Below are 25,790 nucleotides of genomic sequence, written 5' to 3' on the forward strand. Positions count from 1 at the left end.
TATGTATGCATGAATAAAGTATTCTCGAAATGCTCAATTCCTTTCCAAAAGTGCTCGTCAAAAAAAGCAGTTTTAACCTTATTTGCCTTTATAAAATAGCCACCTGGTATCTTTAACAAATACCCAGGAAATACCTTTTCTACACAGAAAAGTATTACAGGGATAATAGACTTTCAGACTTTTCAATAATGTAATATAATTATATTAAACAGAATATTTTGAGCAAAATAGTCACCTAATAGGCAATGACAGCATAAATAATCATTAAAATTCTAATTATATCTAGTAACACAAACAATATTTACAAAATTCAATGCACTAAATTCTGTCTGTTCATTTGATATAATATGAGCCGTGCCATGGGAAAACCAACATAGTCGCTTTGCGAGTCTGGTCAGGATCCATGCTGTTCGCTAACAGTTTCTCCAATTCCAATAGACTTTAAAAGCGAACAGCATGGAGCCTGACCAGACTGCGCGGATGCGCAGGCTGGTCTGGATCCATGCTGGTCGCATACCCACTATGTTGGTTTTCCCATGGCACGGCTCATATGTAAAACAAAACTTTTTCAATTATTTCTGTTATACAACAGCTTTTAAATAACCTGGCTTCTGAAAGAGTGTTAACCTACACTCAACAAATAACCAACAACTACAAATAAGAGGTAAAAGGTGACAAAGGTAATATTGTCTTCTTTCGACTTGCTACAGAGAATATTCACCTACAGAATTATGTTTACCCCCTTTCCAAATATAACTGAATTCTATAAGTAGATGTACGGCTGTTATACAAAAGGTCCTCAGCATTCCAAGAATACCATATTCAAAATGTCAGCTGCCATTTCAAAACAAAAAAACAAGACCCCTGGTCTTGTAAAATTAAAAAGAAATAATTCAATTAACCATACCTAATACTAAATCATGTTAACAATACAACCAGAATTAACACACGCATCACATTTAATTGTATAAATGAGCCACGCCATGAGAAAACCAACATAGTGGCTTTGCGACCAGCATGGATCCAGACCAGCCTGCGCATTCGCTTTCAAAGCCTATTGCAATTAAGGAAACCATTAGCGAACAGCATGGATCCTGACCAGACTGCGCGGATGCGCAGGCTGGTCTGGATCCATGCTGGTCGCAAAGCCACTATGTTGGTTTTCTTATGGCACGGCTCAAATGCTTATAAATAATGATTTAAAGCCATGACAGATCTAGTATAAAAGGTATTTCAGTCAGCGTCAGTTTCAAAAATTGACACTTTCTCCTCCAGTTTATATAAGGGTCTGCAATACTGGTGTGATCCCTTAATAATGTCACAAGCCAATTGGTATAGCTGTATTTCGCAATTCTGCCACGTATTACAAGACAGTGTTATACTTTTAAACAGCACATACCATGACAAAGTAAGTTCTGCCGGTGTCTGTAGAATGATAGGTCTCTACAGGAACACAACACTTATCATGGTTTTCAAGAAAAAAAAACGTGTGGTTTTCTTAAATACAACAATTCTGCTCATTTCAAAGTAAACAATTTACCATTTCACAAATCAGTTATTAGCTGAAATATAACACATCTTCCTGTTAACGGTCCATAAACCTATAATCACAGCCCAAATATATTCAAGATATAAATCACTGATTGCAACATCTCAACCATTACGGTAGGAAAGCTAGAAATACGTCAATATGATTTTCGAGATGTAAGGATCAGAGAAGCCATGCGAGTAATTTTGAGTGTCCTCCAAACTCAATTGTTTAACCTGGGAACCTCATTACTCTGAACACAAAAAAATCATTGCATATCTCAGTCTGAGATCTCCTTGCCAATTTTTTAAAGCTATTATTATCTGTTAAGCAGTATCAAGCCCCTTCATTTCTCTTTATAGTCTTTACAAATTCAAGCACATTATGTGTAAGCCAAGGTCTTTGTTTACAATTCCCATAAAATACTTGTGAGACCTTTTCTCACCAAAGTCTACATGTGACAACAGTTCACTTTGGGTGACCCAGTTCACTTCATTACACATACCCCTGATGCTTTACTACATCAGCACCAACCAGACCATTGCCGAATAAATTTCCCGAGCCACTATCCACTACCTGTGGTCTTTTACAACGTTCATAAATTACACTGCAATATAGTGCACAGTACCAGCCTGTTGTAATTGTTAACACAGGAGATTGTTCACCTCTTTTACATTCTGACTGACAACAAAGAGTCTTCTACTAAATAATTGCACATTTTAAGAGCCAACACTTGCACATAATTTTATATCTTGAGACCATCTATTCAACCCTGCCCGCCAATCTGTCCACTCACTACATCACTGTCTATATAACAATACTCAATTCATCACAGTTATCTATGGCAATCCAGTTACCATGGTGACAAGGGTCAGTGACGTTCTGGTCCACTATACCCACTATCACCGTGATAGTCATCAAGTCTCTGTTCTTTACGAAATCTTGGATCTCTATCGTAATTGAAATCACTGCGTCTTTTACGCTCTGGTGGATGTGAATAGCTGAAATAGACAAAACAGTATCTTACAGTGTATGTAACAACTTACTTTAACAAAAGAGTACACCTTGCTCCCTGACAAGCTCATTTTCATCCAGAATACCAGACGAAGAGACTGTTTCTCTATAAACTTTCATAGTGGTTTCTTGTTCTTGTAATACTTCAAGTGCATTATGGATCAGTCTGCCAGTCTGAATTCCAAAATGCTGTAAATTATCCAGTTTAAAAGCTACTTACATTATCTTTAAGTTTTTACTTTATTAGAAAAGCATAAATGGATACATAAGCCTTTTAGAATTTCTATCTCCATCAAAAATTAAAACCATCATTATAACATGTAGCTTTAGACAAACCATCTTTCTTACTTTAAGAATCGCAAATGATGATTTTTTAAAACCTGGTGATCTTTGCAGATTTGATACTCCAAGACCTTAATAAATTTAGAGGTAAATGACCTACTTCTGCTTTACCTGAAAATTGTGTAAAACACAAACTTCATATTTTCAGTACTCTGTAACAATTTTTCAAAAAAAAAAAAAAACATTCAATAAATTTCACAGACATGCACATCAACACAAAACACTGTATTTAACAATAAGAAATGAAAGCTGCATAAAATGAGCCACTTGAAGCAGCATGTGGTGATCAAAAATAAAATACACAACTCCTACAACATTGAACAGCACAAGAAAACAACTGCTTTTCAACTGGAAACTATATAACAATCATAATTTGACTACTAAACTACATAAAAGCAGCAAAGTAAAATGCATTTTTCTCCTTTTATATATATAATTCTGGTAGTTTCTAATATTTTGTCGGACTATGTGCATTTTTTCTCTTCCTACCATTTCAATACAATCTGAACTGAAAAATCTGCTTAAAGTGGGAGTGAAACGGGAGAAAAAAACTATAGAAGTTCCTTCCCCAACTCTTTCCCTATATGTATAACTTCAACCCATCTGAAGTCAAGTGAATTATAAATAGCAAAACTGTGATTATCCTACCTGTTATTATTGGTAGTGTCAGACCGAGCCTGCCCTCCATATTCTCTATAGGGGTTAAATTTTCTGTAGTCCCCACTTCTCCCGTCCCGATAAGTATGCTGTTGGGCATAAGAATTGGGAGGAAAATCACGGTGATTGTAACTGCCATGACCATCACGTCTATCATTAAACCTACAGAATATAACAGTGTTATCTCTTCACAATCTCTCATTATTCTGTATTTTGAATTAGGGGTGTCATTAAAAGAGATGAGGAATGGGTAGGGGGAAAACCAGTATACCTATACAAAGCCTCCCTCGTAAGATTTCTTTTAAATTTGATTATCCCCAAGAGTGACTGTTACTTTCTTTCCCTTAAAACTCATCTCATGGTAGTTAATGACACCTCTATAAGTGTTTGGTTGTTTATTGAAAATTGAAAATTTTGAAACAAAAGAACACAAAAAACAAGAGCTGTCCATAAGACAGCCAAGCTCGACTATTCAAAATATTGTCACAGAAGCAGGAAATTATTACCCAAAATGTTAAATATCAAAAGAGTTTTAAGTTCGAAAGGGGACATAATTTGACCAAAATGCATATCAGAGTTATGGGACTTGATGCTATCAACTAGTTTTATAACCCCGAAGAAACATGTTAAGTTTCAATTCCATATCTGCATTAGTTTTGGAGATAATAACTTACATGTAAAACTTTAACCAGAATTTTCTAAGTCCAAAAGGGGGCATAACTTGCCCAAAATACATGTCAGAGTTATGGGACTTGATTCTGTCAACTAGTTTTATAACCCCGAAGACACATGTGAAGTTTCAATTCAATATCTGCATTAGTTTTGGAGATAGTAACTTGCATGTAAAACTTTAACCAGAATTTTCTAAGTCCAAAAGGGGGCATAATTTGGCCAAAATGAAGGTCAGAGTTATGGGACTTGCTGCTATCAACTAGTTTTATAACCCCTAAGACACATGTGAAGTTTCAATTCAATATCTACATTAGTTTTGGAGATAGTAACTTGCATGTAAAACTTTAACCAGAATTTTCTAAGTCCAAAAGGGGGCATAATTTGCCCAAAATACATGTCAGAGTTATGGGACTTGACCCAGTGAGGTAGGTAATTGATCTAGAAAAAGAAAAAATAAGTTTTAAATCCATATGCCTTTTTGTAATAGCTGTATGTATTTGCACACAAAACTTTAACCAGAATTTTCTAAGTCCAAAAGGGGGCATAATTTGGCCAAAATACATGTCAGAGTTATTGGACTTGACCTAGTGATGTAGGTAATTGATCTAGAAAAAGAAAAAATAAGTTTCAAATCTATATGCCTTTTGGTAATAGCTGTATGTACTTGCACGCAAAACTTTAACCAGAATTTTCTAAGTCCAAAAGGGGGCATAATTTGGCCAAAATGAAGGTCAGAGTTATGGGACTTGCTGCTATCAACTAGTTTTATAACCCCTAAGACACATGTGAAGTTTCAATTCAATATCTACATTAGTTTTGGAGATAGTAACTTGCATGTAAAACTTTAACCAGAATTTTCTAAGTCCAAAAGGGGGCATAATTTGCTCAAAATACATGTTAGAGTTATGGAACTTGACCCAGTGAGGTTGGTAATTGACCTAGAAAAAGAATAAATAAGTTTCAAAGCTATATGCCTTTAAATGATAGCTGTATGTACTTGCATGCAAAAACTTAACCAAGGTGTGACGCCGACGCCGACGCCAGGGTGAGTAGAATAGCTAGACTATTCTTCGAATAGTCGAGCTAAAAAGAAGCTTCAAATATTGTTAGTGTTACAAAATGTTTTACGCTTGCACACGAGAAGCTACACCTCATGATCAAATTCTTCATACGAGCAATGGCACACTTTCATACCTATGATCAACAAGAAGTGTATAGATCACTCACCAGAGTTTCACAGCTGAAACAGGTAAAAATCTGTATAAAGTTATCCTAGGAAAAGTTCTGCCAAATTACTTTGAAAGCCAGCCAGCAAATTTGAAGGAGGTGATTTTCAAAGTTTCCTATACAGTTGGTCCAGCTCCTTGGTGGTCATGTTTTTTTTCAATGATGCATCAAAGTAAAAATATTTGAAAAAGGGTCCCCCATGCATAATATCTATGAAATAATCTTGAAACTAAGCCAGTAAAAGATTTTTACCGTTTCACCAAAGGAACACTTGGGTCGTTGAGTCATCACTTTCTCACAAGAAGAATTTATAGTTTACATTTCTTACATGAAGAAAAATAGTCGGCAAAAAAATTTTTTTTTTGACAAATAGGAATAATTTAAACAGTCTTGGTAGATGGTCACTCATGGAACATTTACGTATTTTAAAAAAGTGTTTTGAAAGTATTTTTAAATTAGGAAAGATCTTAAAAATTTCTATTATATACAGATTCCCTAAAAATATACGGCAATGTGATTATATCCTCTGAGGTCCTGTTTTTTGACAAATCTATCAGTTTGAACTGTATTTTTTTGGCAAATCCATCAGTTTGAACTATCTTGGTAGAGTCACCAAATTCTGAACCTGCCTAGCAGTTTCAGACAAGCAGATAAAGAACTTTCCACTATAGCCTTATATTTAAGGAAAAATAACTCTGCTTCCAAGTATTTTCACCAATCATGACTGTTTGAACTAACTTAAAAGATGGTCACCCTAAAGATCAGTGCTGGGAACTAATTTTGAACAAAGAATTTCTTTTTTTCTTGCCATGACAGAGTTCTGCATAGAATAGAATTTTTCAAACAACTTTGAAAGGGAAACACAAGAGCACATCCATGAAATTTGGTAGGGTAAGATTTTGTTTGAAGCAAGTTGCAAGACCATGGACACAGGCTGACCACAACACCTCATAAGAGAACAAGAGCTGTCACTAATGGTGACAAATGCCCCCCAGCACCTTGACCTTTGACCTGGTGACCTTGACCTGGTGACCCCAAAGTCAGTATGGGTGGTGTACTCAATAAGTACTATCAGCATGTGAAGTTTGAAGGTCCTGGGTGAAGTGGTTCGCGAGTAAAGTGCCTTCATGCAAAAAGTTAACGTTGGCCCGTGACTGTGACCTTTGACCTGGTGTGCATCCAGTGGTTTGAGAGTAAAGTGCCTTCATGCAAAAAGTTAACGTTGGCCCCTGTGACCTTGACCTTTGACCTGGTTACCCCAGTCAGTAGGGGTGGTGTACTCAATAAGTACTATCAGCATGTGAAGATTGAAGGTCCTGGGTGCAGTCGTTCGCGAGTAAAGTGCCTTCATGCAAAAAGTTAACGTTGGCCCCTGTGACCTTGACCTTTGACGATCCCAAAGTCAATAGGGGTGGTGTTGAATAAGTACTATCAGCATGTGAAGTTTGAAGGTCCTGGATGCAGAGGTTCGCGAGTAAAGTGCCTTCATGCAAAAAAGTAACGTTGGCCCCTGTGACCTTGACCTTTGACCTGGTGACCCCAAAGTCAGTAGGGGTGGTGTACTCAATAAGTACTATCAGCATGTGAAGTCTGAAGGTCCTGGGTGCAGTGGTTCGCGAGTAAAGTGCCTTCATGCAAAAAGTTAACGTTGTGACGAACATACGAACGGACGGACAGTTGAAAACTAATATGCCTCCCTTCGGGGGCATAAAAAGCATGTCCAGGCAAGCTAACATCTTCATACCCTTCCCAAACAATGTGTCTGACTAGAACCATATAACAGCGGAAATTAATGCGGGTGCTCAAATATTTATCATGCCAGTATGCAAAAAATAGACACAAGTTGGAAAGTTTTAATAAATTCATCTTTATTACAAGCTTTAACTGCCACTTCGGACTTATAAAATTGTTATCATCAATCCTTCATCAGAGGAGACAACCTAGATCTGATGCTCGATAACAAGAAATTTCAGTCTTAAGACAGGTTTAAGTCCTCAATATGTTCTAAAGATTATGAGACCTGTCTTTGTTTTAGTATAAATCAAGCTGTGCTATAACAAAATCAGTTATATGTATCAACATGCTAACAAAATAACATCAACATTTTAACAAGCAACAATACACACTACAAATTTCAAAATGTACAAAACTATACATGGCAACCATGCAAAAATTATTAAAGGAATAAATTACTGACACTGTCTCTCAATTAAGGGGGGACAATTAAGCAACATTTTATGACATTTTTCACTTTTCGTATATTCTATCAGACATCTCTGAATAAAAAAAAGATCCATTTTGTGAGCTAAATCTCTTGGAGAAAGGTATATCTTATTGTTTTAATAATTTTTTGTCATTACATCCCACCCCCCTTTACAATGAAAGTATTGACAACCAGAGTATTTCTTTTGATTTCAATTTAATTTTTAGTTCTACATTTGCATTTGATAAATCCCGGCAAGTTTTTAAACTGTGTCTAGCTTCCAATTTCATTTTGTTTCAATCTACATTTTGTTTAAAGACAGGCAACAAGAGGTATTTTTTTCTTTTCAAAACTTCTTGATAATGAATTTTGGCTATATATGCAAATGTTAATGTATATCTCTAACAAGTCTGATACAATACTTCCCTAGACTAATTATGTTTATCGTATTAATACTTTTTGCAACGATATCTATTTCTTGGTTGGCAACCATTGTAGACATATCAAATATATACCTGTAGTGTAAATCTCAGCTATCAAGTGTAAATAATTTTGAACAATATATATGAAAATCACAAAGCCTCAACAACCAATCATGCACTCAGACAACACAGATTTAAAAAGCACAAAAATCAGCCACAACACACAAGACATACAGATACTGCAGATACTAAAGGGAAGTAACTCACCCTCTATTGTCACCTCCATAGTGAGGTTTGTGATCAGAGTAACGTGAATGTTCATGATGGGGGTACTGTCCAGAACTCCCTCGTGAATATGAGCTGTTATTTCCTTCATATCTAAAATTTAGTAAGAACATTGTTACTTTCCGTCTTACAAAGAAGAATTCATTAAACCAAAAACATCAATGCAGAATTCAATGGTGAAACAGCTGCAAATTTATTTCTTACAAACTTCTAAAACTGAATATAACTATTTAAGAAAGCTTTCTTTTTCAGCAGCTAAAGTTTCTTTAAACTTTTAAAAATTAGATCTTTGTATACATACACCTATATTTAAACTACATAAATGTATACATACCTATTTCTACTGTATGTATTTTGAGTTTCCTGTGAATGTCTATCTAGGGGACTAGATCTCTGCCATCTATCTGACGGACTGGACGTACTGGTGTTTGTGTTGTTAAACGCATTACGGAATGAGGTTACATGTGACGAGTGAGACGTGGTGGAGGTTGCCTGGGTCCAATTACTGTTACTGGAACTGAAAAGTAACACAAAGTGAGATGATAGCCCTACAAATCATTCATCTTACACTTCCATGGTCATACCACATTTTCTTAGATAAACTTCTACGCAACACATTAAAGGTGTTATTTGCCACAAACATAACATTTCTGTACGCTCAACACGCCAAATGCATTTTTTACCCTTATAAAAACTACAAGACTGTGCTCCATTCCGTAAGTTAGAACATACATCCTGGGGAAAAAAATGCAGCTCAGACAAGAAACTTTCAAATATCTAAATAGGAATCTACAACATATGATTTATAGTATAGTACATAAATAGGCTTTAGCATTCCAAATTTAACCATTCAAATATACTGCTAACCATATGTTGTAAATGCTACGCAAACATTACAAAGTGACAGGCTAGAATAATTTCTTTTTTTAACTTTCAGCTTAACTACACCTTTCATATCTTACCTGTCTTGTTCTATATGAGGCCTTTTTGTGTTGTACGAGTTGGATTTGGATTCTTCATGAGACCTTTTGTGGTGTTTATCATGGTGTGATTTTGACTGATGGGAATTCTGAAATTTATGTAATACATCATGTATTTTCCATAAAAATGCAACAAGCACTAAAGATGTTGAAATTTAGTATCGTTTTAAAAAATCTAGGAATTAAAGAAATTAAATTTCAAGCAACTGGAGTACTGTAATTCTGTAATACTGTACTGCCTACACAGGAAAATAAGAAAAGTATTATTAATTCAGTCTCTTGAACTTTGTGTTAGACATTTAGCAGGACGTAGACTATTTGGATGTGATTAGAAATGGCATCACTTCTTGACAAATGGACATAATAAATTTATGAAAATAAATAAGGAAATATCTCACCTCATCTTTTCTTTCATCATCTCTTTTCTTTAATGCATGCTTATACAATTTGTGTAATTTCTTTGCATCAAATTCTGTGAACTTGGACACAAATATCCATAAATAACTGAAATACACAAAATAATAAATTATTCGCTAGGCCACTACAACATGAGAAATACTGATTAATTCAACATATCTATTTACTGGTCAGTTCTGGAGACACCTGAAAGGTAGAACACAGTACTAGAGGTATGTATCAGATGAATTCCAACACTGACGACGACATTTCTTTTAGGGCCTGTTCATGATCAACTATAGGAAATGTCGCTCAAATCTATCTAAACTTAAATAATGAAATATTTTAAAGTCACAATATATAGAGGATATTACATGAGTGTCTTTTCATACTGAATTTATTAAACAAGTAGAATAAAATAATAAGATGCATGGCTGCGAGGCTCTGCCAAGCATTTTATCCATTTTATGCAAGAAGTTCAATAAAGTCAATGTGGAAAGTCACCAATGTAATATTCTTCTTCAAAGTTTTATTACACTAGCGTATTATCAAATTTATGCAATGGCTTTATTTCACTCCCGCAACATCAAACGTGACAAATATATGTTCCCTAAGAAGATTGTTCATTCTTACAGAACATCTATTTTTAGAACACTTACAAGCGCCATTGTTTGATCTTCTCAGGATCGTTCATGTCAGCTAGACATTCATTGATCCTGTCACCAATCTTGAGCAGACACTGTCGTGTATGGATGACCTGATCACGGTCTGACAAACCTTCCTCGGGATTATCAAGACGTTTCAGTGAACGCTTCACTGGTCGCATCTTCTCCTTACACTGTAAGAAAATATGTACAGAAGTAAGTACTAAAGAACATCATACATGTATCACCTATGTATTCTGAATTGTGTGCCTAGAAGCAATTTTCTAAGTTAATGACTGACAGGGATCATGTTTTAACATGCCCTCAGATTGTGAAAAAAAAAAAAAAAATTATTACCTGGGATAATGTTTTCACATGCCCACAGATTGTGAAAAAATAATTTTTATGACCAAGAAAAATTGTATGCTAAGCATTTAATTTATATGATAAACATCTGGTGCTTATCAAGCTGTATATGTCTTGAGAAATACTTGTCTAGGGAAATATTAAACAACCAAATTTCCATATTTCTAACTGAACATGCCTTATTCTATTACAATATAATTGAGCCGTGCCATGGGAAAACCAACATAGTGGGTTTGCGACCAGCATGGATCCATGCTGTTCGCTTTTAAAGCCTACTGCAATTAGAGAAACCATTAGCGAACAGCATGGATTCTGACCAGACTGCGCGGATGCGCATGCTGGTCTGGATCCATGCTGGTCGCAAACCCACTATGTTGGTTTTCTCATGGCACGGCTCATATATGGTTTATTGTTCTCTAGAGAGTCTGACCTGTCAGAATACTATCATACATCAATAAGATAATGTCAAATATAAATGCTACTCATAAAAGGAAAAAAGGCTGCCAATACCTCAAGTACATAGTCAGAAATTATACAAGAAAACTTGCTGAGGTAATATATAATGTTATAAATAAACCACAACCATTACCTCCACAAAAACTTCTTCAGGAAGTTCACCATCGAATTCGCCATCCTGTGAGATCGCCACTGGTTCAGCACTCGCCGTAAAATGCATTGGACCGGCTTTATTTTCTTTTGGTTTCTTCTTTCTATCATCTTTCTTCTTCTTTTTATCTGTCCGATGACGATGATGATGATGGTGATGATGATGTTCATGATGATCAGTATCTGACTTTTTAGCGTCTTTATCACTTTTGTCAGTTTTTTTACCAAGCTTTTTACTAGAATCAGGAACACTTGTATTGTTGTCATGTGCACTTTTTGCACTAGAATCTGAGTCATCCATATTATCATCCACTTCTGCTTTTGATTTCACTTTCTTTTTTCTGCCTCGCTGTCAATGGTAAACATGCATTCCATTTAATTAGATTTTATTCTATACTTATATCAAGTTTTAAGTCATTTATGCATAAAAAACTTAATACATGTACATATTTCTTAATTTCATTTCTAACCTATACTTCTAACATCAGTTGACCAGATTTATTATCCCATCAAATAAGACTGAAACTGTGTGTTATCATGCATCAAAATCAGTATTAGTATGTCACAATTATTATGTTATAACATAAAACATCGCAGCAGCACAATGGAAAAGAAACCCAAGCATGACAGACAAATATTTAGTGGATGTCATAGAGGATGTAGAAAATTATTCTTGACATCGTGTTAAAACCAAAACAATGTATCTCTGGTGATTTTCTCTTGAAGCAAAACTTTGTTGTTCATGTGCGTATTGTTATATCACACAGGCTGCACCCTTGTGATATAATTCTTTCACATGTGAATTCAAATGCAGGGTTTCAGAAATCTGCAAATTTATTGGTAGCCCATTGGGCTACCAAAATTTTTATCTGGTAGCCCAAACATTTAAGTTTATTTGGCAATGGCCATTTCGGTTTATTTACTATGTGCTTCTATACTACAGTGGATGGAATGATTAAATTGTTTGAGGTTTCATAATTTTAGCCAAACGCACATTGTTATAAATTTTGTTCTCTTAAATAGCAATTATCATTACTCCTTTTTCTCATTTTAAAAGATAAAACTACATGTTTTTAAACTGAGAAATATTATCAGGAGTACTCCTGATAGTTATTGCAACATGGCAATTAGTCCAAATAATTGTACTCGAGAGTTGAATATCGTTAATATTTTTTGACTTGTCGATATCCGCCTCTAGGTAGACAACGTTAAATATCAAAATGTAAAATCGGTCTACCCGAGGTCTCATTATTTAGACTACATGGCAATAAAACAAGAGCACCGCCTTGCGGGTGCTGACGCTCATCTGATTTTTTTTGTATAATAGAAATATTGTCCTACCCATGATTTTCTAAGTCTAAAAAGGGCCATCACTCTTGCAAAAAGCAGGATAGAGTTATGTTTCTTGATGTACAGTGTCCACTTATGATGGTGAAAAACTGTTGCAAGTTTTAAAGCAATAGCTTTGATAGTTTATGAGAAAAGTTGACAAACATAATATTCAACCAAGAAAATGATTTTTCTAAGTCCAAAAGGGGCAATAATTATTGCAAAAAGCAGGATGGAGTTATGTTGCTTGCTGTACAGGGTCAGCTTATGATGGTGAACAAGAGTTGCAAGTTTTAAAGCAATAGCTTTGATAGTTTAAGAAAAAGTTGACCAAAACATAAAACTTAACCAAGAAATCTGATATTTTCTAAGTCCAAAAGGGGCCATAAATCTTCCAAAAAGCAGGATGGAGTTATGTTTCTTGCTGTACAGGGTCAGCTTATGATGGTGAACAAGTGTTGCAAGTTTTAAAGAAATAGCTTTGATAGTTTAGGATAAAAGCTGACCTAAACATAAAACTTAACCAAGAAAACTGATTTTCTAAGTTCAAAAGGGGCAATAATTCTTGCAAAAAGCAAGATGGAGTTATGTTTCTTGATGTACAGGGTCTGCTTATGATGGTGAACAAGTATTCCAAGTTTCAAAGCAAAAGCTTTGATAGTTTAGGAGAAAAGTTGACCTAAACATAAAACTTAACCAAGAAATCTGATATTTTCTAAGTACAAAAGGGGCCATAAATCTTGCAAAAAGCAAGATGGAGTTATGTTTCTTGCTATACAGGGTCAGCTTATGATGGTGAACAAGTATTCCAAGTTTCAAAGCAATAGCTTTGATAGTTTAGGAGAAAAGCTGACCTAAACATAAAACTTAACCAGGCAACGCCGACGCAGACGCCGACGCCGACAACTGCTCAAGTGATGACAATAACTCATCATTTTTTTTTTCAAAAAATCAGATGAGCTAAAAAGGAATGCAAATCAATTTTTATAAACTTGCAAATTCCTTAGAACTTATTAGCTTAGAGCTGTATGAATTGTAATTTATCTCAAAGTTGATCTGTCTGATTCTAAACATCTGCCTGGTTTAATTAACAGACTAGAACCGTGTATATAACGTCTCTCAGTTTCTTGATACTGTATTCAATTATCCAAATTTATGTTTGTCCAAAATTCTGTATACTTTCTATTTTGCAAAATCATGGTCGTTCAAGTTTTTTGCATGTTAGGCAAGTATTTTAATTGAAAATCATAAACAATCAGTGTAAGCACTAAACTGCCTCAAAATCAAATATCTGTTCTTTCTGATCGCTTGATAAATTTTGAGGTCAGCGAAACCGAAAGTACACTTTGGCAGGTGGCGCTAAAATGACGTAATTTTAAGACTGGTTTGCATATTGTTTTAAACAATACGATCAGCGACTTTGATGTTATTGGATCAGTCTAAAATCAATCTTGCACATGTTTTTTTTTGTAAACATTTGCCTGCGTGTACGATTAAACGGTTAATTGTTTGCCGATTGTGACAGTAGGTGGTAAGATAATTAAAGCCTCGGGCATGTATCTCTTGATAAACAAGGGGATTATAGACAACTATCAAAATTATATCTGAAAACTAAATTATTGATTTCCGGGCTACTCGATACAGAGTTTTAAGGTAGCCCAGCAGGATTTTCTGGTAGCCTCCAGGCTCCGGACATGGGATTTCTGAAACCCTGAAATGATTTTATTCATTAACACAGCCACCTTCCCTACATTGCCAATGCAAAGTTCTATTTAGCTAAATCAGTATTTAAACTCTATGACCCACAATCAATGTAATGTATATAATAAAGAACACTATTTAGTTTGGATAAATTCTTTTGGAAGCAGGGCAGATGAATACAAGAGCTTACTCCGACAGGTTTATTCCCTCCACCACCATCTAAATGTCTCTTCAACATCCTGAGGAGATAATCTGCTCGCGTCTGCAACTGTTTTACTTGCGGCTTCTTGTCACCATCTGGTAAAATCTAAAACAACCAAAAACAATAGTATCACTTCACTATTTTTTATCTATATGGGAAGAAAGCTTGAAAAATGTTATAATCTGACTTGAAAATTATTGGATTATGACATAATTTTGCTGACTGCATTTAAATACTGTTCAATATCATAGCTCAGGGTCATTCAAAATCACATATCACAAGTTCTGACTAATACGTTTTATTCTTTTCTATGTATTCTTTACCTTTTTATCAATTAATTATTTGATCTGTCTTCTCTTACATTTGTTTCCACATTTGTCTTCAAAGTTAGTTCCAGACTACAGCCTTATCTATTAAGCAAGACTGTTATTTTAATATAGAAGCTGACAGAAGCCATGAAACAGTTATCTTACACTAAACTAAGCAGACACGAACCTTATCATATAAGCCAAGCTCTTGGTCCATCTTGATTTGTTCCCAATTTCCCATACCATAATCATATATACCCTTGAGAAGGTTGGAATCTTCCTCCACATCCCAGCTACAATCCCAGTGTACCATTTTCGCATGGAAATCTATTCGAAACCTGCATAACACAATTATGTTACAATCAAAAACCAAACACACACTTTGTTCAACTATGTCTGCCTTATTTAAAGCCTTATGGATAACAAACTCTGAAGACTGAAAGCAGAGTTACTGTGATTCTATACCCAGATGTAAAGAAGTGTTTTACGCTGGATGTTCAAAATGCTAATTTGAAAATAATTGCTATGAATATCGTATCATCAATGGCTATGCTTTACTTAAAATATGATACATATTTGGCTGTTCAGAATATTTACTTTACATAAATTACAATATTTTTTTTTTGTTGCATTTGGTGTTGCACCAACACACTTAAGTCACAAGGTGTCTTTTCCAGCCTTTCAAGGTGGAGGAAGACTCAAGTTGCCCCTTTGAGCAATGTTTCAGGCATTGATGAGCCCCTGGGCAGAACCACAGACCTTCTGTAAGCCATCTGGATTGCTTCTTCACAAGACGAATTCTACAACCCAGAGCTTCAAATCCACACTAGGGAAATGCAAGTGATTTGGTCAGCGACTTTAACCACTCAGCCACGAGTGGACTCCTATATAAATCATAAGAATATTTAAATACTACTGGTTATAAAATACCATTATTCTCAATGCTACTTACTTTTTACGTTCTGTTTTAGTTTTCGGTATATATCTGACTAAGGGCTCAAGCTCTCCATTGGCTTTTAATATGGACTGGACATTGACAACAACACTTGCTATTTTACATGAGATTCCTCGTGGACCTTTCTTGTTTACAGTTCCTACAACAGAATTTATCAATAAGACAAATATTCTTAAAACAAATCATCAACAAGAGCCATGTTAGACATGGCCAATCCCCCCCGCCGGGCATATTATAATTGAAGGCTAAAGTTCCTGGCAAGTTAGTGTCTGAAAGTATTAATTTTGGGGAAAGCTTTGAAGAACCATTTAGTTGTGGTCCGCATCAGGGGTTTTAAAGATGTGGAAGAAAGAATAAGTCAGTGGTGAGGTGCTTTACTGCTAAATTTTATTAATTTTCATGAACAGTATAGCTATGATGTTTTTCTTTATGGCTACTGTAAAAAGAAGGAATGGAAAGCTAACAGGGAACACGAGTGCCAGAATGTCACAATATATGCCCGTCACAGCAAATTTCTTTACTCTAGCAGCTGTATTTGCAAATGGAATTTTAATTTTGTGGTTGTTTAATAATCATTGTAAGTCTTTTGTTTTTCTAAGTCCACAAAAAACTCCTTACAAGGTACAGATATCTTAAAATACACGTTAAATTGGAAAGTAACATCCATGTTGTACCACAGAAAAGTGGTCTTGTTTTTTCCCTACGGTCAATTATAAAAATGTTACAATATAAGTTATTTATAGTAACAACTAAGGGAAGTTAATCTTAAAAAAAAAAAAAAAAAAAATATTGCAAGTCCACAAAAAAATCTTTAGGTAGAGATTGGTCAAAACACACCTCAAAATTGGATGTAGCATGCATGTTGTACTACAGAAAAGTGGTCTCGATTTTTCCGTATGACTAGTAATGAAAAAGTTACAATAAAAGCTGTTTTAAGTAACAACAAAGGGAGGTAATTCTAAAGAAGGGAACTGCGCATGACACTTCGTCTCATGATGGTGTATAATTGTGCCAAGTTACATCAAAATCCCTCCATGCATGAAGAAGAAATGCTTCGGACAATGTCATTCTTGCATCTGACCTTTGGCCTCTAAGTGTGACCTTGACCTTAGACCTAGAGACCTGGATCTTGCGCATGACATTCTGTCTAGTGGTGGTGAACATTTGTGCCAAGTTATATCAAAATCCCTCTATGCATGAAGAAGAAATGCTCCGGACAATTTTTTTTAAGAAAATATGATAAAGGGGAATAACTCAAAAAATTGGCAAGGTAGAGTTATTGTTCTTGCACACTGCACTTCCTCCCAATGTGTTCTATCAGTGTATGAAGTTTGAAGAAAATCCCTCCAGTACTTTTGGAGTTATGCTTCGGACAAAATTTTTTAAGAAAATAAGATAAAGGGGAATAACTCAAAAAATAAGCAAGGTAGAGTTATTGTTCTTGCACACTGCACTTCCTCCCAATGTGTTCTATCAGTGTATGAAGTCTGAAGAAAATCCCTCCAGTACTTTTGGAGTTATGCTCCAGACAAAATTTTTTAAGAAAATAAGATAAAGGGAAATAACTCAAAAAATAGGCAAGGTAGAGTTATTGTTCGTGCACACTGCACTTCCTCCCAATGTGTTCTATCAGTGTATGAAGTTTGAAGAAAATCCCTCCAGTACTTTTGGAGTTATGCTCCGGACAAAGATCGTTGCGGACGGACGCACGCATGGACGGAGAGCATTTCTAATATCCCCTTCGCCTTTGGCGGGGGGATAAATAACTGGTCGTATCTTAATTGATTAAATGGTTAATCAAGAGAAAAAATTCCTTCTGTGTAAATCAAACATTTTGTAATCAACTAAGTGAATTTTAGGGTAAGTTGGAGATAAAAACAGGATAAATTTACTCTAGTGTCCTTATTTCAATTACAGTTTCTTGGGACAGGGAGGCAATGAGTGTAACAAGTACTATCAATATCTGAAGTCATTCAAGCTGTTTCTTTTGAGGTTAGAAATTATCCACTGCAAACAAATGTCAAAATTGATGTTTGCTTTGAAACAAAATCAACACATTACTAGAATATGAAATTTAACAATGGAAAATGGAAAATTCATACTCTTTTACCAAAGATCAAACATTCATTTATTCAATATGCAAGATAAACCAACCTTCTGGGGCTTCCTGTTCCTGTTTTTTGGCATTAAATTCTTTGAGAGCTTGTTCACAAGAAGACTTGAGCAATTCTGCCATTTTTCTGAGATCAGATTCCGACTTCTCTTGAAGCTCTGCATCACAAGCAATATCATCCAACCTGTGCACAATGTCAGTAGTATCATTATTAAGTTCTGGTTGTCATCAGATATAAGTACAAACATAACACTAAATACGTATCTCAATAAATGGGTACTTTCTGAAATGTATATTACAGAGCCATTCCAATTTTTGTATTCATAATCATATGATTTCAAATTTCTCTTAAGCCAAAGCTGTATATGAATTACAAGACATAGTTTAAATTCAAGTTATAAATACAAATAATTAAACAAAGGTAGTTTTTTTTATTAAAGAATTACCTTGAGAGTGGATCTCCATATTTCTTGTAACTTTTAATAAAACGTCTTATTTCAGCATTTGTAAACCCCTTGATATTATCATTCTTGCCGGCCCGTGGACGTCCACGTTTCTTAGGTCGATCATCATCACTCCCAGAATCAGAACTGTCAGAATCTTCTTCATTGTTCTTGTCTTCATCATCAGACCCCAGACTTTTCTCCAGCTGTAAACATATCCATAAACTTTCAATGATAAAATAATTAATTTCATTGAATTTCAAATTGTTCTGATTGTACTTAGTGAGTTTTTCAGTAACTAAAGTTTTCTACTTAGGCAGAAGCGTTTTTTTTTTTTTTTTTTTTTTCAAATAAATTTTGTATCAAATACCACATACTGAAACTACTCTGTCATAACCAGTAGTTCAATATTTCTAAAGAACTACGAATACACAACAGTATATACAAAAGAATAAAACATCTAAAGTTTCATGAAAGATTAAGCCTCAAAATACAGTTTGTCAACTTATGAGCAAATATGGTATCAAGTAAGAAATGAAAATATTTTTTTTACAAAATCTGCAAATAACCTCTTTAAAGATGATAATTTCATATTTAACTGTACCAACCGACTTCACTCTATATCACAGGAATACAAACCACAAGGTCCCAGTTTTTATCCAAAGGAAAGAGGATGTTGCTTATGTTTAAAATGTGAAAAGTTGTAAATTACTAACGTAGAACATAGTAAAGTAATATTTACACAAAATCCTAGAACACTAGCAGATAACTAGCTGCCAAACATTAAAACGTGTAAAAAATGGCATAATCAGCAACACAAGTAGAACGTGATTCAAACCTGTTGTATTGTGGTTCTCTGTCTAGGTGGGAGATTCAGTTCCAATAATGCCCTCTGTCTCTCCTCCTCCTCTACACGATCAATGTCTCCCTTTGGGATGATCTTGTCCCAGTCTTTACCTATCAATGTAGAATTCATATTTAATACAGACAATATGTATTGATGTTACTGGCTAAGAACTTTGTTTAACTGATCTTATTTTTCTGACATTAAATCATCTGTTAAAAACATCATGAAAGTAAACATGTTCCTAGAAATTCTATACCAGTATAAAACTAAAAAGCTATCATTGTACCTCCTATCTCTATAAAATAGTCATCAGAAAAAAATTCTTTAAAAATACTCCGTAGATGTTCAAAAGAAACATAGATAACAATCTATAATCAATGAAGCCTACCATAAAGTTGGACAAAATAAATACCTGGAGTTTCAATTTCTTCATCCTCTAGGTTTTCAAAGGTGACAATTTTGAACTGTGACAGAAGTTCATCCCCAACACCCTTATTCTCGTCCATTTCTCTTGTCTCTGCTTGTTCCAATATCTCATCTATATCAACCTAAACACAGAGAAAAATGCTCTCATTTCACCAAAATAAATACCTTACTAAAATAATGTGAATGGCTTCAAAGAAGTAAATTTTCATTTCAAAGAAACCAAAGTTTAAACAAATGTGCATAAACAATATGAGAAAATTATCCAGTCCACTTTGTTCTGTACAGTCACATTGACACAATTTTATGTCATAAAGCAACTTTCAAGATTTTGAAAGTGGAACGAGGCTCCAGGTGCCTCTCTGGGTAGCATTTCTGGAACAGATAGGCTCCTAGGTAGAACCACCAACCTTTCCTAAGCTGGATGGCTTCATTACACGACCCAGTGAGGTTTTGAACCAACAGCAGTGCAAAGCAAGTGATTTAAGCAAGTAAGCTGATCTGACTTAAGTTTAGGTAAAACAGTAATAATTCATTATTTAAACAAATATCTTAAATGATAAAAAACAACAAAGAGCTGTCACTAATGGTGACAAATGCCCCCGCAGCACCTTGACCTTTGACCTGGTGACCCCAAAGTCAAAAGGGTCATGTACTCAATAGGTACTATTGGCATGTGAAGTTTGAAGGTCCTGGGTGCAGTGGTTCGGGAGTAAAGTGCCTTCATGCAAAAAGTTAACGTCGTGACGAACGAACGAACGAACAGACAGATGAAAACTAATATGTCTCCCTTCTGGGGCATAACAAAATACGATCCTATGAAACAAGAAGCTGCGTTCAATAAACGCTTGATGCCCCCGGTGGCATCCTTGTCGATAAGTCCAAAACGAGGTCAAGTTCAAGGTCAAACTGAGGTCACATGATGTCTGAAGATGAGGAATGGTCAGAGGTTACATCTGCATTAGTATAAAGTCATTCTAGTAAGGGGTATTGATGCTAGACAAAACGGTCCCATTTGGTTAACCAAGAGATGGCCCATATAAAGCAACCCAAGTCCAAAATGAGGTCAAGGTCAAACTGAGGTCAGGTGATGTCTAAAGATGAGGAATGGTCAAAGGTTACATCTGCATTAGTATCAAGTCATTCTAGTAAGTGGTATTGATGCTAGACGAAACGGTCCCATTTGGTTAACCAAGAGATGGCCCATATAAAGTAACCTAAGTCCAAAATGAGGTCAAGGTCAAACTGAGGTCAGGTGATGTCTGAAGATGACGAATGGTCACAGGTTACATCTGCATTAGTATCAAGTCATTCTAGTAAGGGGTACTGATGCTAGACGAAACGGTCCCATTTGGTTAACCTCCAACGGACGGACAAACAGACGGACAGGACGATCACTATATGCCTCCCGCATCAGTAGATGCCGGAAGGCATATAAAGGAAATCAAACATACCTGTGGTTCTTCATCATCATTTTCTTCCTTAAACAATTCTTCAGCACCAAATTTAAGTATGGAGTTCAACTCGTGCTTGCTGAATGGTATCTTCCTACTACTGAAACAGGCAAATATACATGTACAACTTAAGACAATACTGTGGCAGAGAAAAACAAAAGGGTGATAACATGGCACAATCTCACTGTAGTTTCATTTAACTGGCTCAAAACAGTTAAATGTGTAAAAACAGTGGAAATAGTTTGCTCCACAACTTCTTGCAACACACAGGCCAACCAACCAAAACTCATTTACCCCTCCAAACTTGTTTTTTTTTTTTTTGGGGTACAATTGGGAACTCACTCATTTCAAAATCACCACTCTGAAACTTCCCAGGGACATCACTGATGCTAATGTACATTCAGACTAACTTAATTTTCATTCATCAATGCTCAAGTACACTTAATTTACATAATTTTAATTCACCGATGCTTAAGTACACTTAAGTAACATAACATTTCTTCATTCCCCGTTTCAATTACTACTCACTTCCATTTGACAATGACTACTTTAGACAATATTCTAAACTGGAAATTTTATAATTATATTCTTTATCAAGTATTCGATAGATGTGAATAGTATCTTGTACAGGCAGCATGAAAGTACCTTGAAAGATCATTTTCTTTATTGAGTACAGTACGTCCTGTTGTGTCCATGCGTTGAATAACAAGGTGGTCCAGCACCATTTTACGTTTGGCTCTCTCCACTATCTCCTCCTCTACACTATTCTTTGTGACTAAACGATACACAGACACCTGCAACATATATCAAGTTTTTATATTAAGTGACAATAACATACATATTTCTTTTTTTGTTGGTTTTTAAGTGATATTGACCTAAGTTTAGATCATATTGAGACTTTCGAGAACATCTGATGGTCCCCTGCAAGCATAATTTCAAGCATGGAAGGGTACCAGAGTAGAACCACCAAACTTCTATAAGGCAGCTTCCTCACAAGAAAGAATTCACCCCAAGTGAGGGCTTGAACCCACAGCTGTGATGCCATGTCAGTAACATTAACCACTTGATCACACAGGCCCACTAAATATATATATAAGCAACTAGGATAAAGATGTAAATAAAATCTTTTTTTTTTTCACAACTCTCAACATTCCATCAGGTGACAGCAGGAAAACTGATTTTAAGTGAAAATAATTTGGACAAATAATGCTTCAGCTACTGTACTACAAGGTTTGCTATTCCACCATTCTTGAAACATTCTTGGTCTGCCTTTTAGTACTTTGTTTATCAATGATCCTGATTGATAATTTGGCTAAGTAAGTTAACTTTTTAATTTGTCGATTCATTACCTGATTTTTCTGTCCTATCCTGTGTGCTCTGGCCTGTGCCTGCAGATCATTCTGAGGATTCCAGTCACTATCAAATATTATCACAGTATCAGCAGTGGCAAGATTCACACCTAAACCACCAGCCCTCGTAGAGAGCAAAAAACAAAAATCCTGAAAAGAAAAGGTATATCCAGTCAAAGATCTGCCAAAATTAACACATCGCGGGCTTAGCACAAAACGGTTGTAACTTATATGAAATAAAGAAGGAGTTACAACCGTTTTGCGCTAAGCCCGCGACATGCTCCTCTTGTCTTCAATTACAGTTCACTTTATGAACAAGGAAAACTTATTCAGGAAGATAGTATTTTCCTCAAATTAAACTGCGGATGAAAGAAACATTGTTAAAATCTGTATTGTTTTTTTGTAATTTGAACATTTAGTGTATTTTCTGACAACCCTATTAGTATTCCTTGCTGAGAATAAGAAATATCTCACATAGCGATGCCAGATCAGTACATTAGTTTCACAATAAAAGAACAAAGACACATTCTCTACCAATATTAGTTCAGTGTTTTAAATGGATGGTTTGGGATCTAAATCGCACTTTTAGATTTCTGTATTACATTTTTTTTTTCAACACAGAAATACATCAAAACTATCTGATGATTAAACAAGGTATACGACATTTATCAATAAATGACTGACAGATATTATTTCAATGCATTAAAAATATCATTGTAAAAAAAAATCACAAACCTGAGATCCTTCAGCATTGAAATGATCCAATGCAGACTTTCTTAAATCTCCACGAATGGAACCATCAAGCCTCTAAAAAATAAACAAACATCAAATATATTTCTCCTGGAGAGGTTGTTCAAGAAGTCAACTGCACCAAATGCCTTCTCTTTGACCTAAAACTCAGTATTTGGCTGTAAAGGAACTTTTTTTAGGTCTCTAACATATAAGTTCCAGTTGGAGAATCTCATTCTATACTACTGTAGAGACTTAATAGTATGAAATAGAATATAAACAGTAAAATATCTTTACTTAAATGTAACCAATTAATGAAAATATTGGTCATGTTTCAATGAGCACAAAATCATAATTCTTTATTAATTTCATTTTTTTTTTTCAATTTTTAACCCTTATCATGCTGAACACGATTGATTCTGCCTTTGCGACCAGAGTAGATCATGATCAGCCTGTACATATGTGCAGTCTGATCATGATCTGCACTGTTTGCCATTCAGTCGGTATCTTTTTGTTAAGCACCCCTTTTAACAGTGAATGGTGTTGTCCAAATTGAATGATGGACAAGTTCATTGTAGAAATTTAGCAGGCTAAGGGTTAATGTGAAGCAAACTGAAACTTCTGTTCACCATATTTGTTACAAGACAAAGATATTTAGATTTTTGTATCGGTAACTTACCTGGTATTGAAAATGTCTCAGCTGGAGATATTCCGAGACAATATCAAGGAGACGAACCATCTGAGAGAAGATTAGCACTCTATGACCTTTCTCACGTAACCTAAGCAACAACTTGTCCAGCAGAATTAATTTTCCACTTCCTCTTATCAATGTCTGTAAAAAAAGGCATAAAAGATTTAAAGACTATTACATAACAGGATATATTTGTGCATCAAAGTTCGCAAATTATATTCCAGATGTGTCGCAAGCGGAAACATTCGCAAATCAACAGAACTGACGGGCCAAAGCTTAAGTTATCTTTACCCTACTATAATGATGTGTCTTTGGAGAAGTTCTTGACTTTCCGAACAATTTCCATGTCACAAACTTGTCCAATTCTACAGTAAATTGCAATTTGAAAAGAATGTATGTTTATTTCAAAGTATACTTATAATATTGATAAAAAATTATCTTTCCAAAGGCAAACCTTTAATAACTAAATAAATGACAAAAGCTCTTATCTTACACAAAATTAGAATTCATCTAAAATTTTCAGGAAAGGCTAAAAATCTCCTTTAGCATGAAAGCTTCATCTAAAGAATTTAACGAATTTTCAAGCCCTACCTGTAAGTGGTCATTCTGACTGGGCTCGTTCTCGGGAGGGCGGACCAAAAATGCATGATTACAACATTTCTTTAACTCCATTATAATGTTTACAAAGGAGGAGCAACTGCCCTTCAAGCCTTTGTTCAACTCCTTGTAGTTCTTCGTCAATATCCATTTATAATACTGTCTCTGTACCGAGGACATCTCTACACGCAGGATTTGCTCAGTCTGAAATCATCCAGTTAAAACAGTAAATCACTCAAAACTTAACTAAAATACATCTTTATCATTTTCCCATTCGAACAGAGTATCAAGCAAATGAACTGCGTGTGTTCTGGTTTAACGTCTTTTTCAACAATTTTTCAGTCATATAAACGATAGTGTCTACTTGTAGCAGTGAGCACAATGCCCAACTTTATAGTGCTACCTCACAGGAATATCAGGCTGTAGACACGCGACATGATATCCCACCCAGTCACATTATACTGACACCGGGCTGACCAGTCCTAGCACTATCCTCTTAATGCGGAGCACAAAGCGAGGAAGCTACTAGTACCATTTTTACGTCTTTGGTATGACGCAGCCTGGGATCGAACCCACGACCTCAGCAAATGAACTAAAGTTACGTTAATTGCTTAACTGAATATCAAGCAATGAATCTTTTTTTAAGATAATTTTTATTTTTGACACCAACATAATTATAGCTCATATCGCAACTTTCAACTTTGATATTCAGTCCAAGGTACCCATCTGCGGCTACAAGGCACACAGACCCACTGACCTTTAAACCAGTTGGAAAGCTTCCTCACGTAAAGAATTCTAAATCCATACAATCCCTTTCAACAAATCTTTATCGGGACCAAGATCAAATTTGTAACCCTTAGATTTGTGCTCTCCCTACTGGGCGGGCTGCAAGCTGAATTACGTAGCTCTCACAACAGAGTGTCAAAGAAGCTGTTATACCTTAGCAGGAAGTGATTTTTCCACATCTTTTTTCACTCTTCTTATCAAGAAGGCCTCTAATTGCTTGTGAAGTAAAGCAAAACCTGTCTTGTCTGCACGAGAATGCTTTTCTTCAAAGTCTGACCACTTTGGAAACCTATAAACACACAAATGACATTGTAATTAAATTTACTTTACTTTTTGAAATCATTCTTGGTTTACTAAGTCAATTCCACCACCCCCTTAACCCCAAGGTGCACACAGCATTATCTCAGGCATGTGCTGAAAACTCGAAGAAACAAGAGGGCCATGATGGCCCTATATATCGCTCACCTGTTATCATTACACTTAAGGACAAGAAGGTCAAACAATAAAGGGAAGAAATTTAA

At 35.3% G+C, this 25,790-nt stretch overlaps 1 protein-coding gene across 11 annotated transcripts in view; it reads right to left on the reverse strand.

The window, feature by feature from the left end:
• Positions 1-396: 396 nt before the first annotated feature.
• The window catches only part of LOC123566424 (chromodomain-helicase-DNA-binding protein 1-like), a 63,549-nt gene continuing 38,155 nt past the window's right edge, over positions 397-25,790 (reverse strand). For 6 of the 11 annotated variants that reach the window (XM_053549912.1, XM_053549911.1, XM_053549907.1 and 3 more), the window contains 22 exons: positions 25,423-25,558; positions 24,478-24,687; positions 23,875-24,027; positions 23,202-23,273; positions 22,467-22,616; positions 21,763-21,911; positions 21,118-21,217; positions 19,653-19,788; positions 19,232-19,350; positions 18,397-18,599; positions 17,992-18,134; positions 15,835-15,976; positions 15,070-15,220; positions 14,563-14,679; positions 11,326-11,691; positions 10,386-10,564; positions 9,729-9,834; positions 9,313-9,419; positions 8,685-8,867; positions 8,333-8,443; positions 3,533-3,703; positions 397-2,529 (listed from right to left, as the gene is read on the reverse strand). In XM_053549912.1, the coding sequence (XP_053405887.1) occupies positions 2,400-2,529; positions 3,533-3,703; positions 8,333-8,443; positions 8,685-8,867; positions 9,313-9,419; positions 9,729-9,834; positions 10,386-10,564; positions 11,326-11,691; positions 14,563-14,679; positions 15,070-15,220; positions 15,835-15,976; positions 17,992-18,134; positions 18,397-18,599; positions 19,232-19,350; positions 19,653-19,788; positions 21,118-21,217; positions 21,763-21,911; positions 22,467-22,616; positions 23,202-23,273; positions 23,875-24,027; positions 24,478-24,687; positions 25,423-25,558 (3,334 nt within the window). In that variant the 3' untranslated portion in view covers positions 397-2,399. The remainder of the gene's footprint in view (positions 2,530-3,532; positions 3,704-8,332; positions 8,444-8,684; positions 8,868-9,312; positions 9,420-9,728; positions 9,835-10,385; positions 10,565-11,325; positions 11,692-14,562; positions 14,680-15,069; positions 15,221-15,834; positions 15,977-17,991; positions 18,135-18,396; positions 18,600-19,231; positions 19,351-19,652; positions 19,789-21,117; positions 21,218-21,762; positions 21,912-22,466; positions 22,617-23,201; positions 23,274-23,874; positions 24,028-24,477; positions 24,688-25,422; positions 25,559-25,790) is intronic. The other 5 variants (XM_053549916.1, XM_053549915.1, XM_053549910.1 and 2 more) reach the window with 2 other exon arrangements.

The sequence above is a fragment of the Mercenaria mercenaria genome, chromosome 8 (assembly GCF_021730395.1).
Source record: "Mercenaria mercenaria strain notata chromosome 8, MADL_Memer_1, whole genome shotgun sequence".
Classification (NCBI taxonomy): Eukaryota; Metazoa; Mollusca; class Bivalvia; order Venerida; family Veneridae; genus Mercenaria; species Mercenaria mercenaria.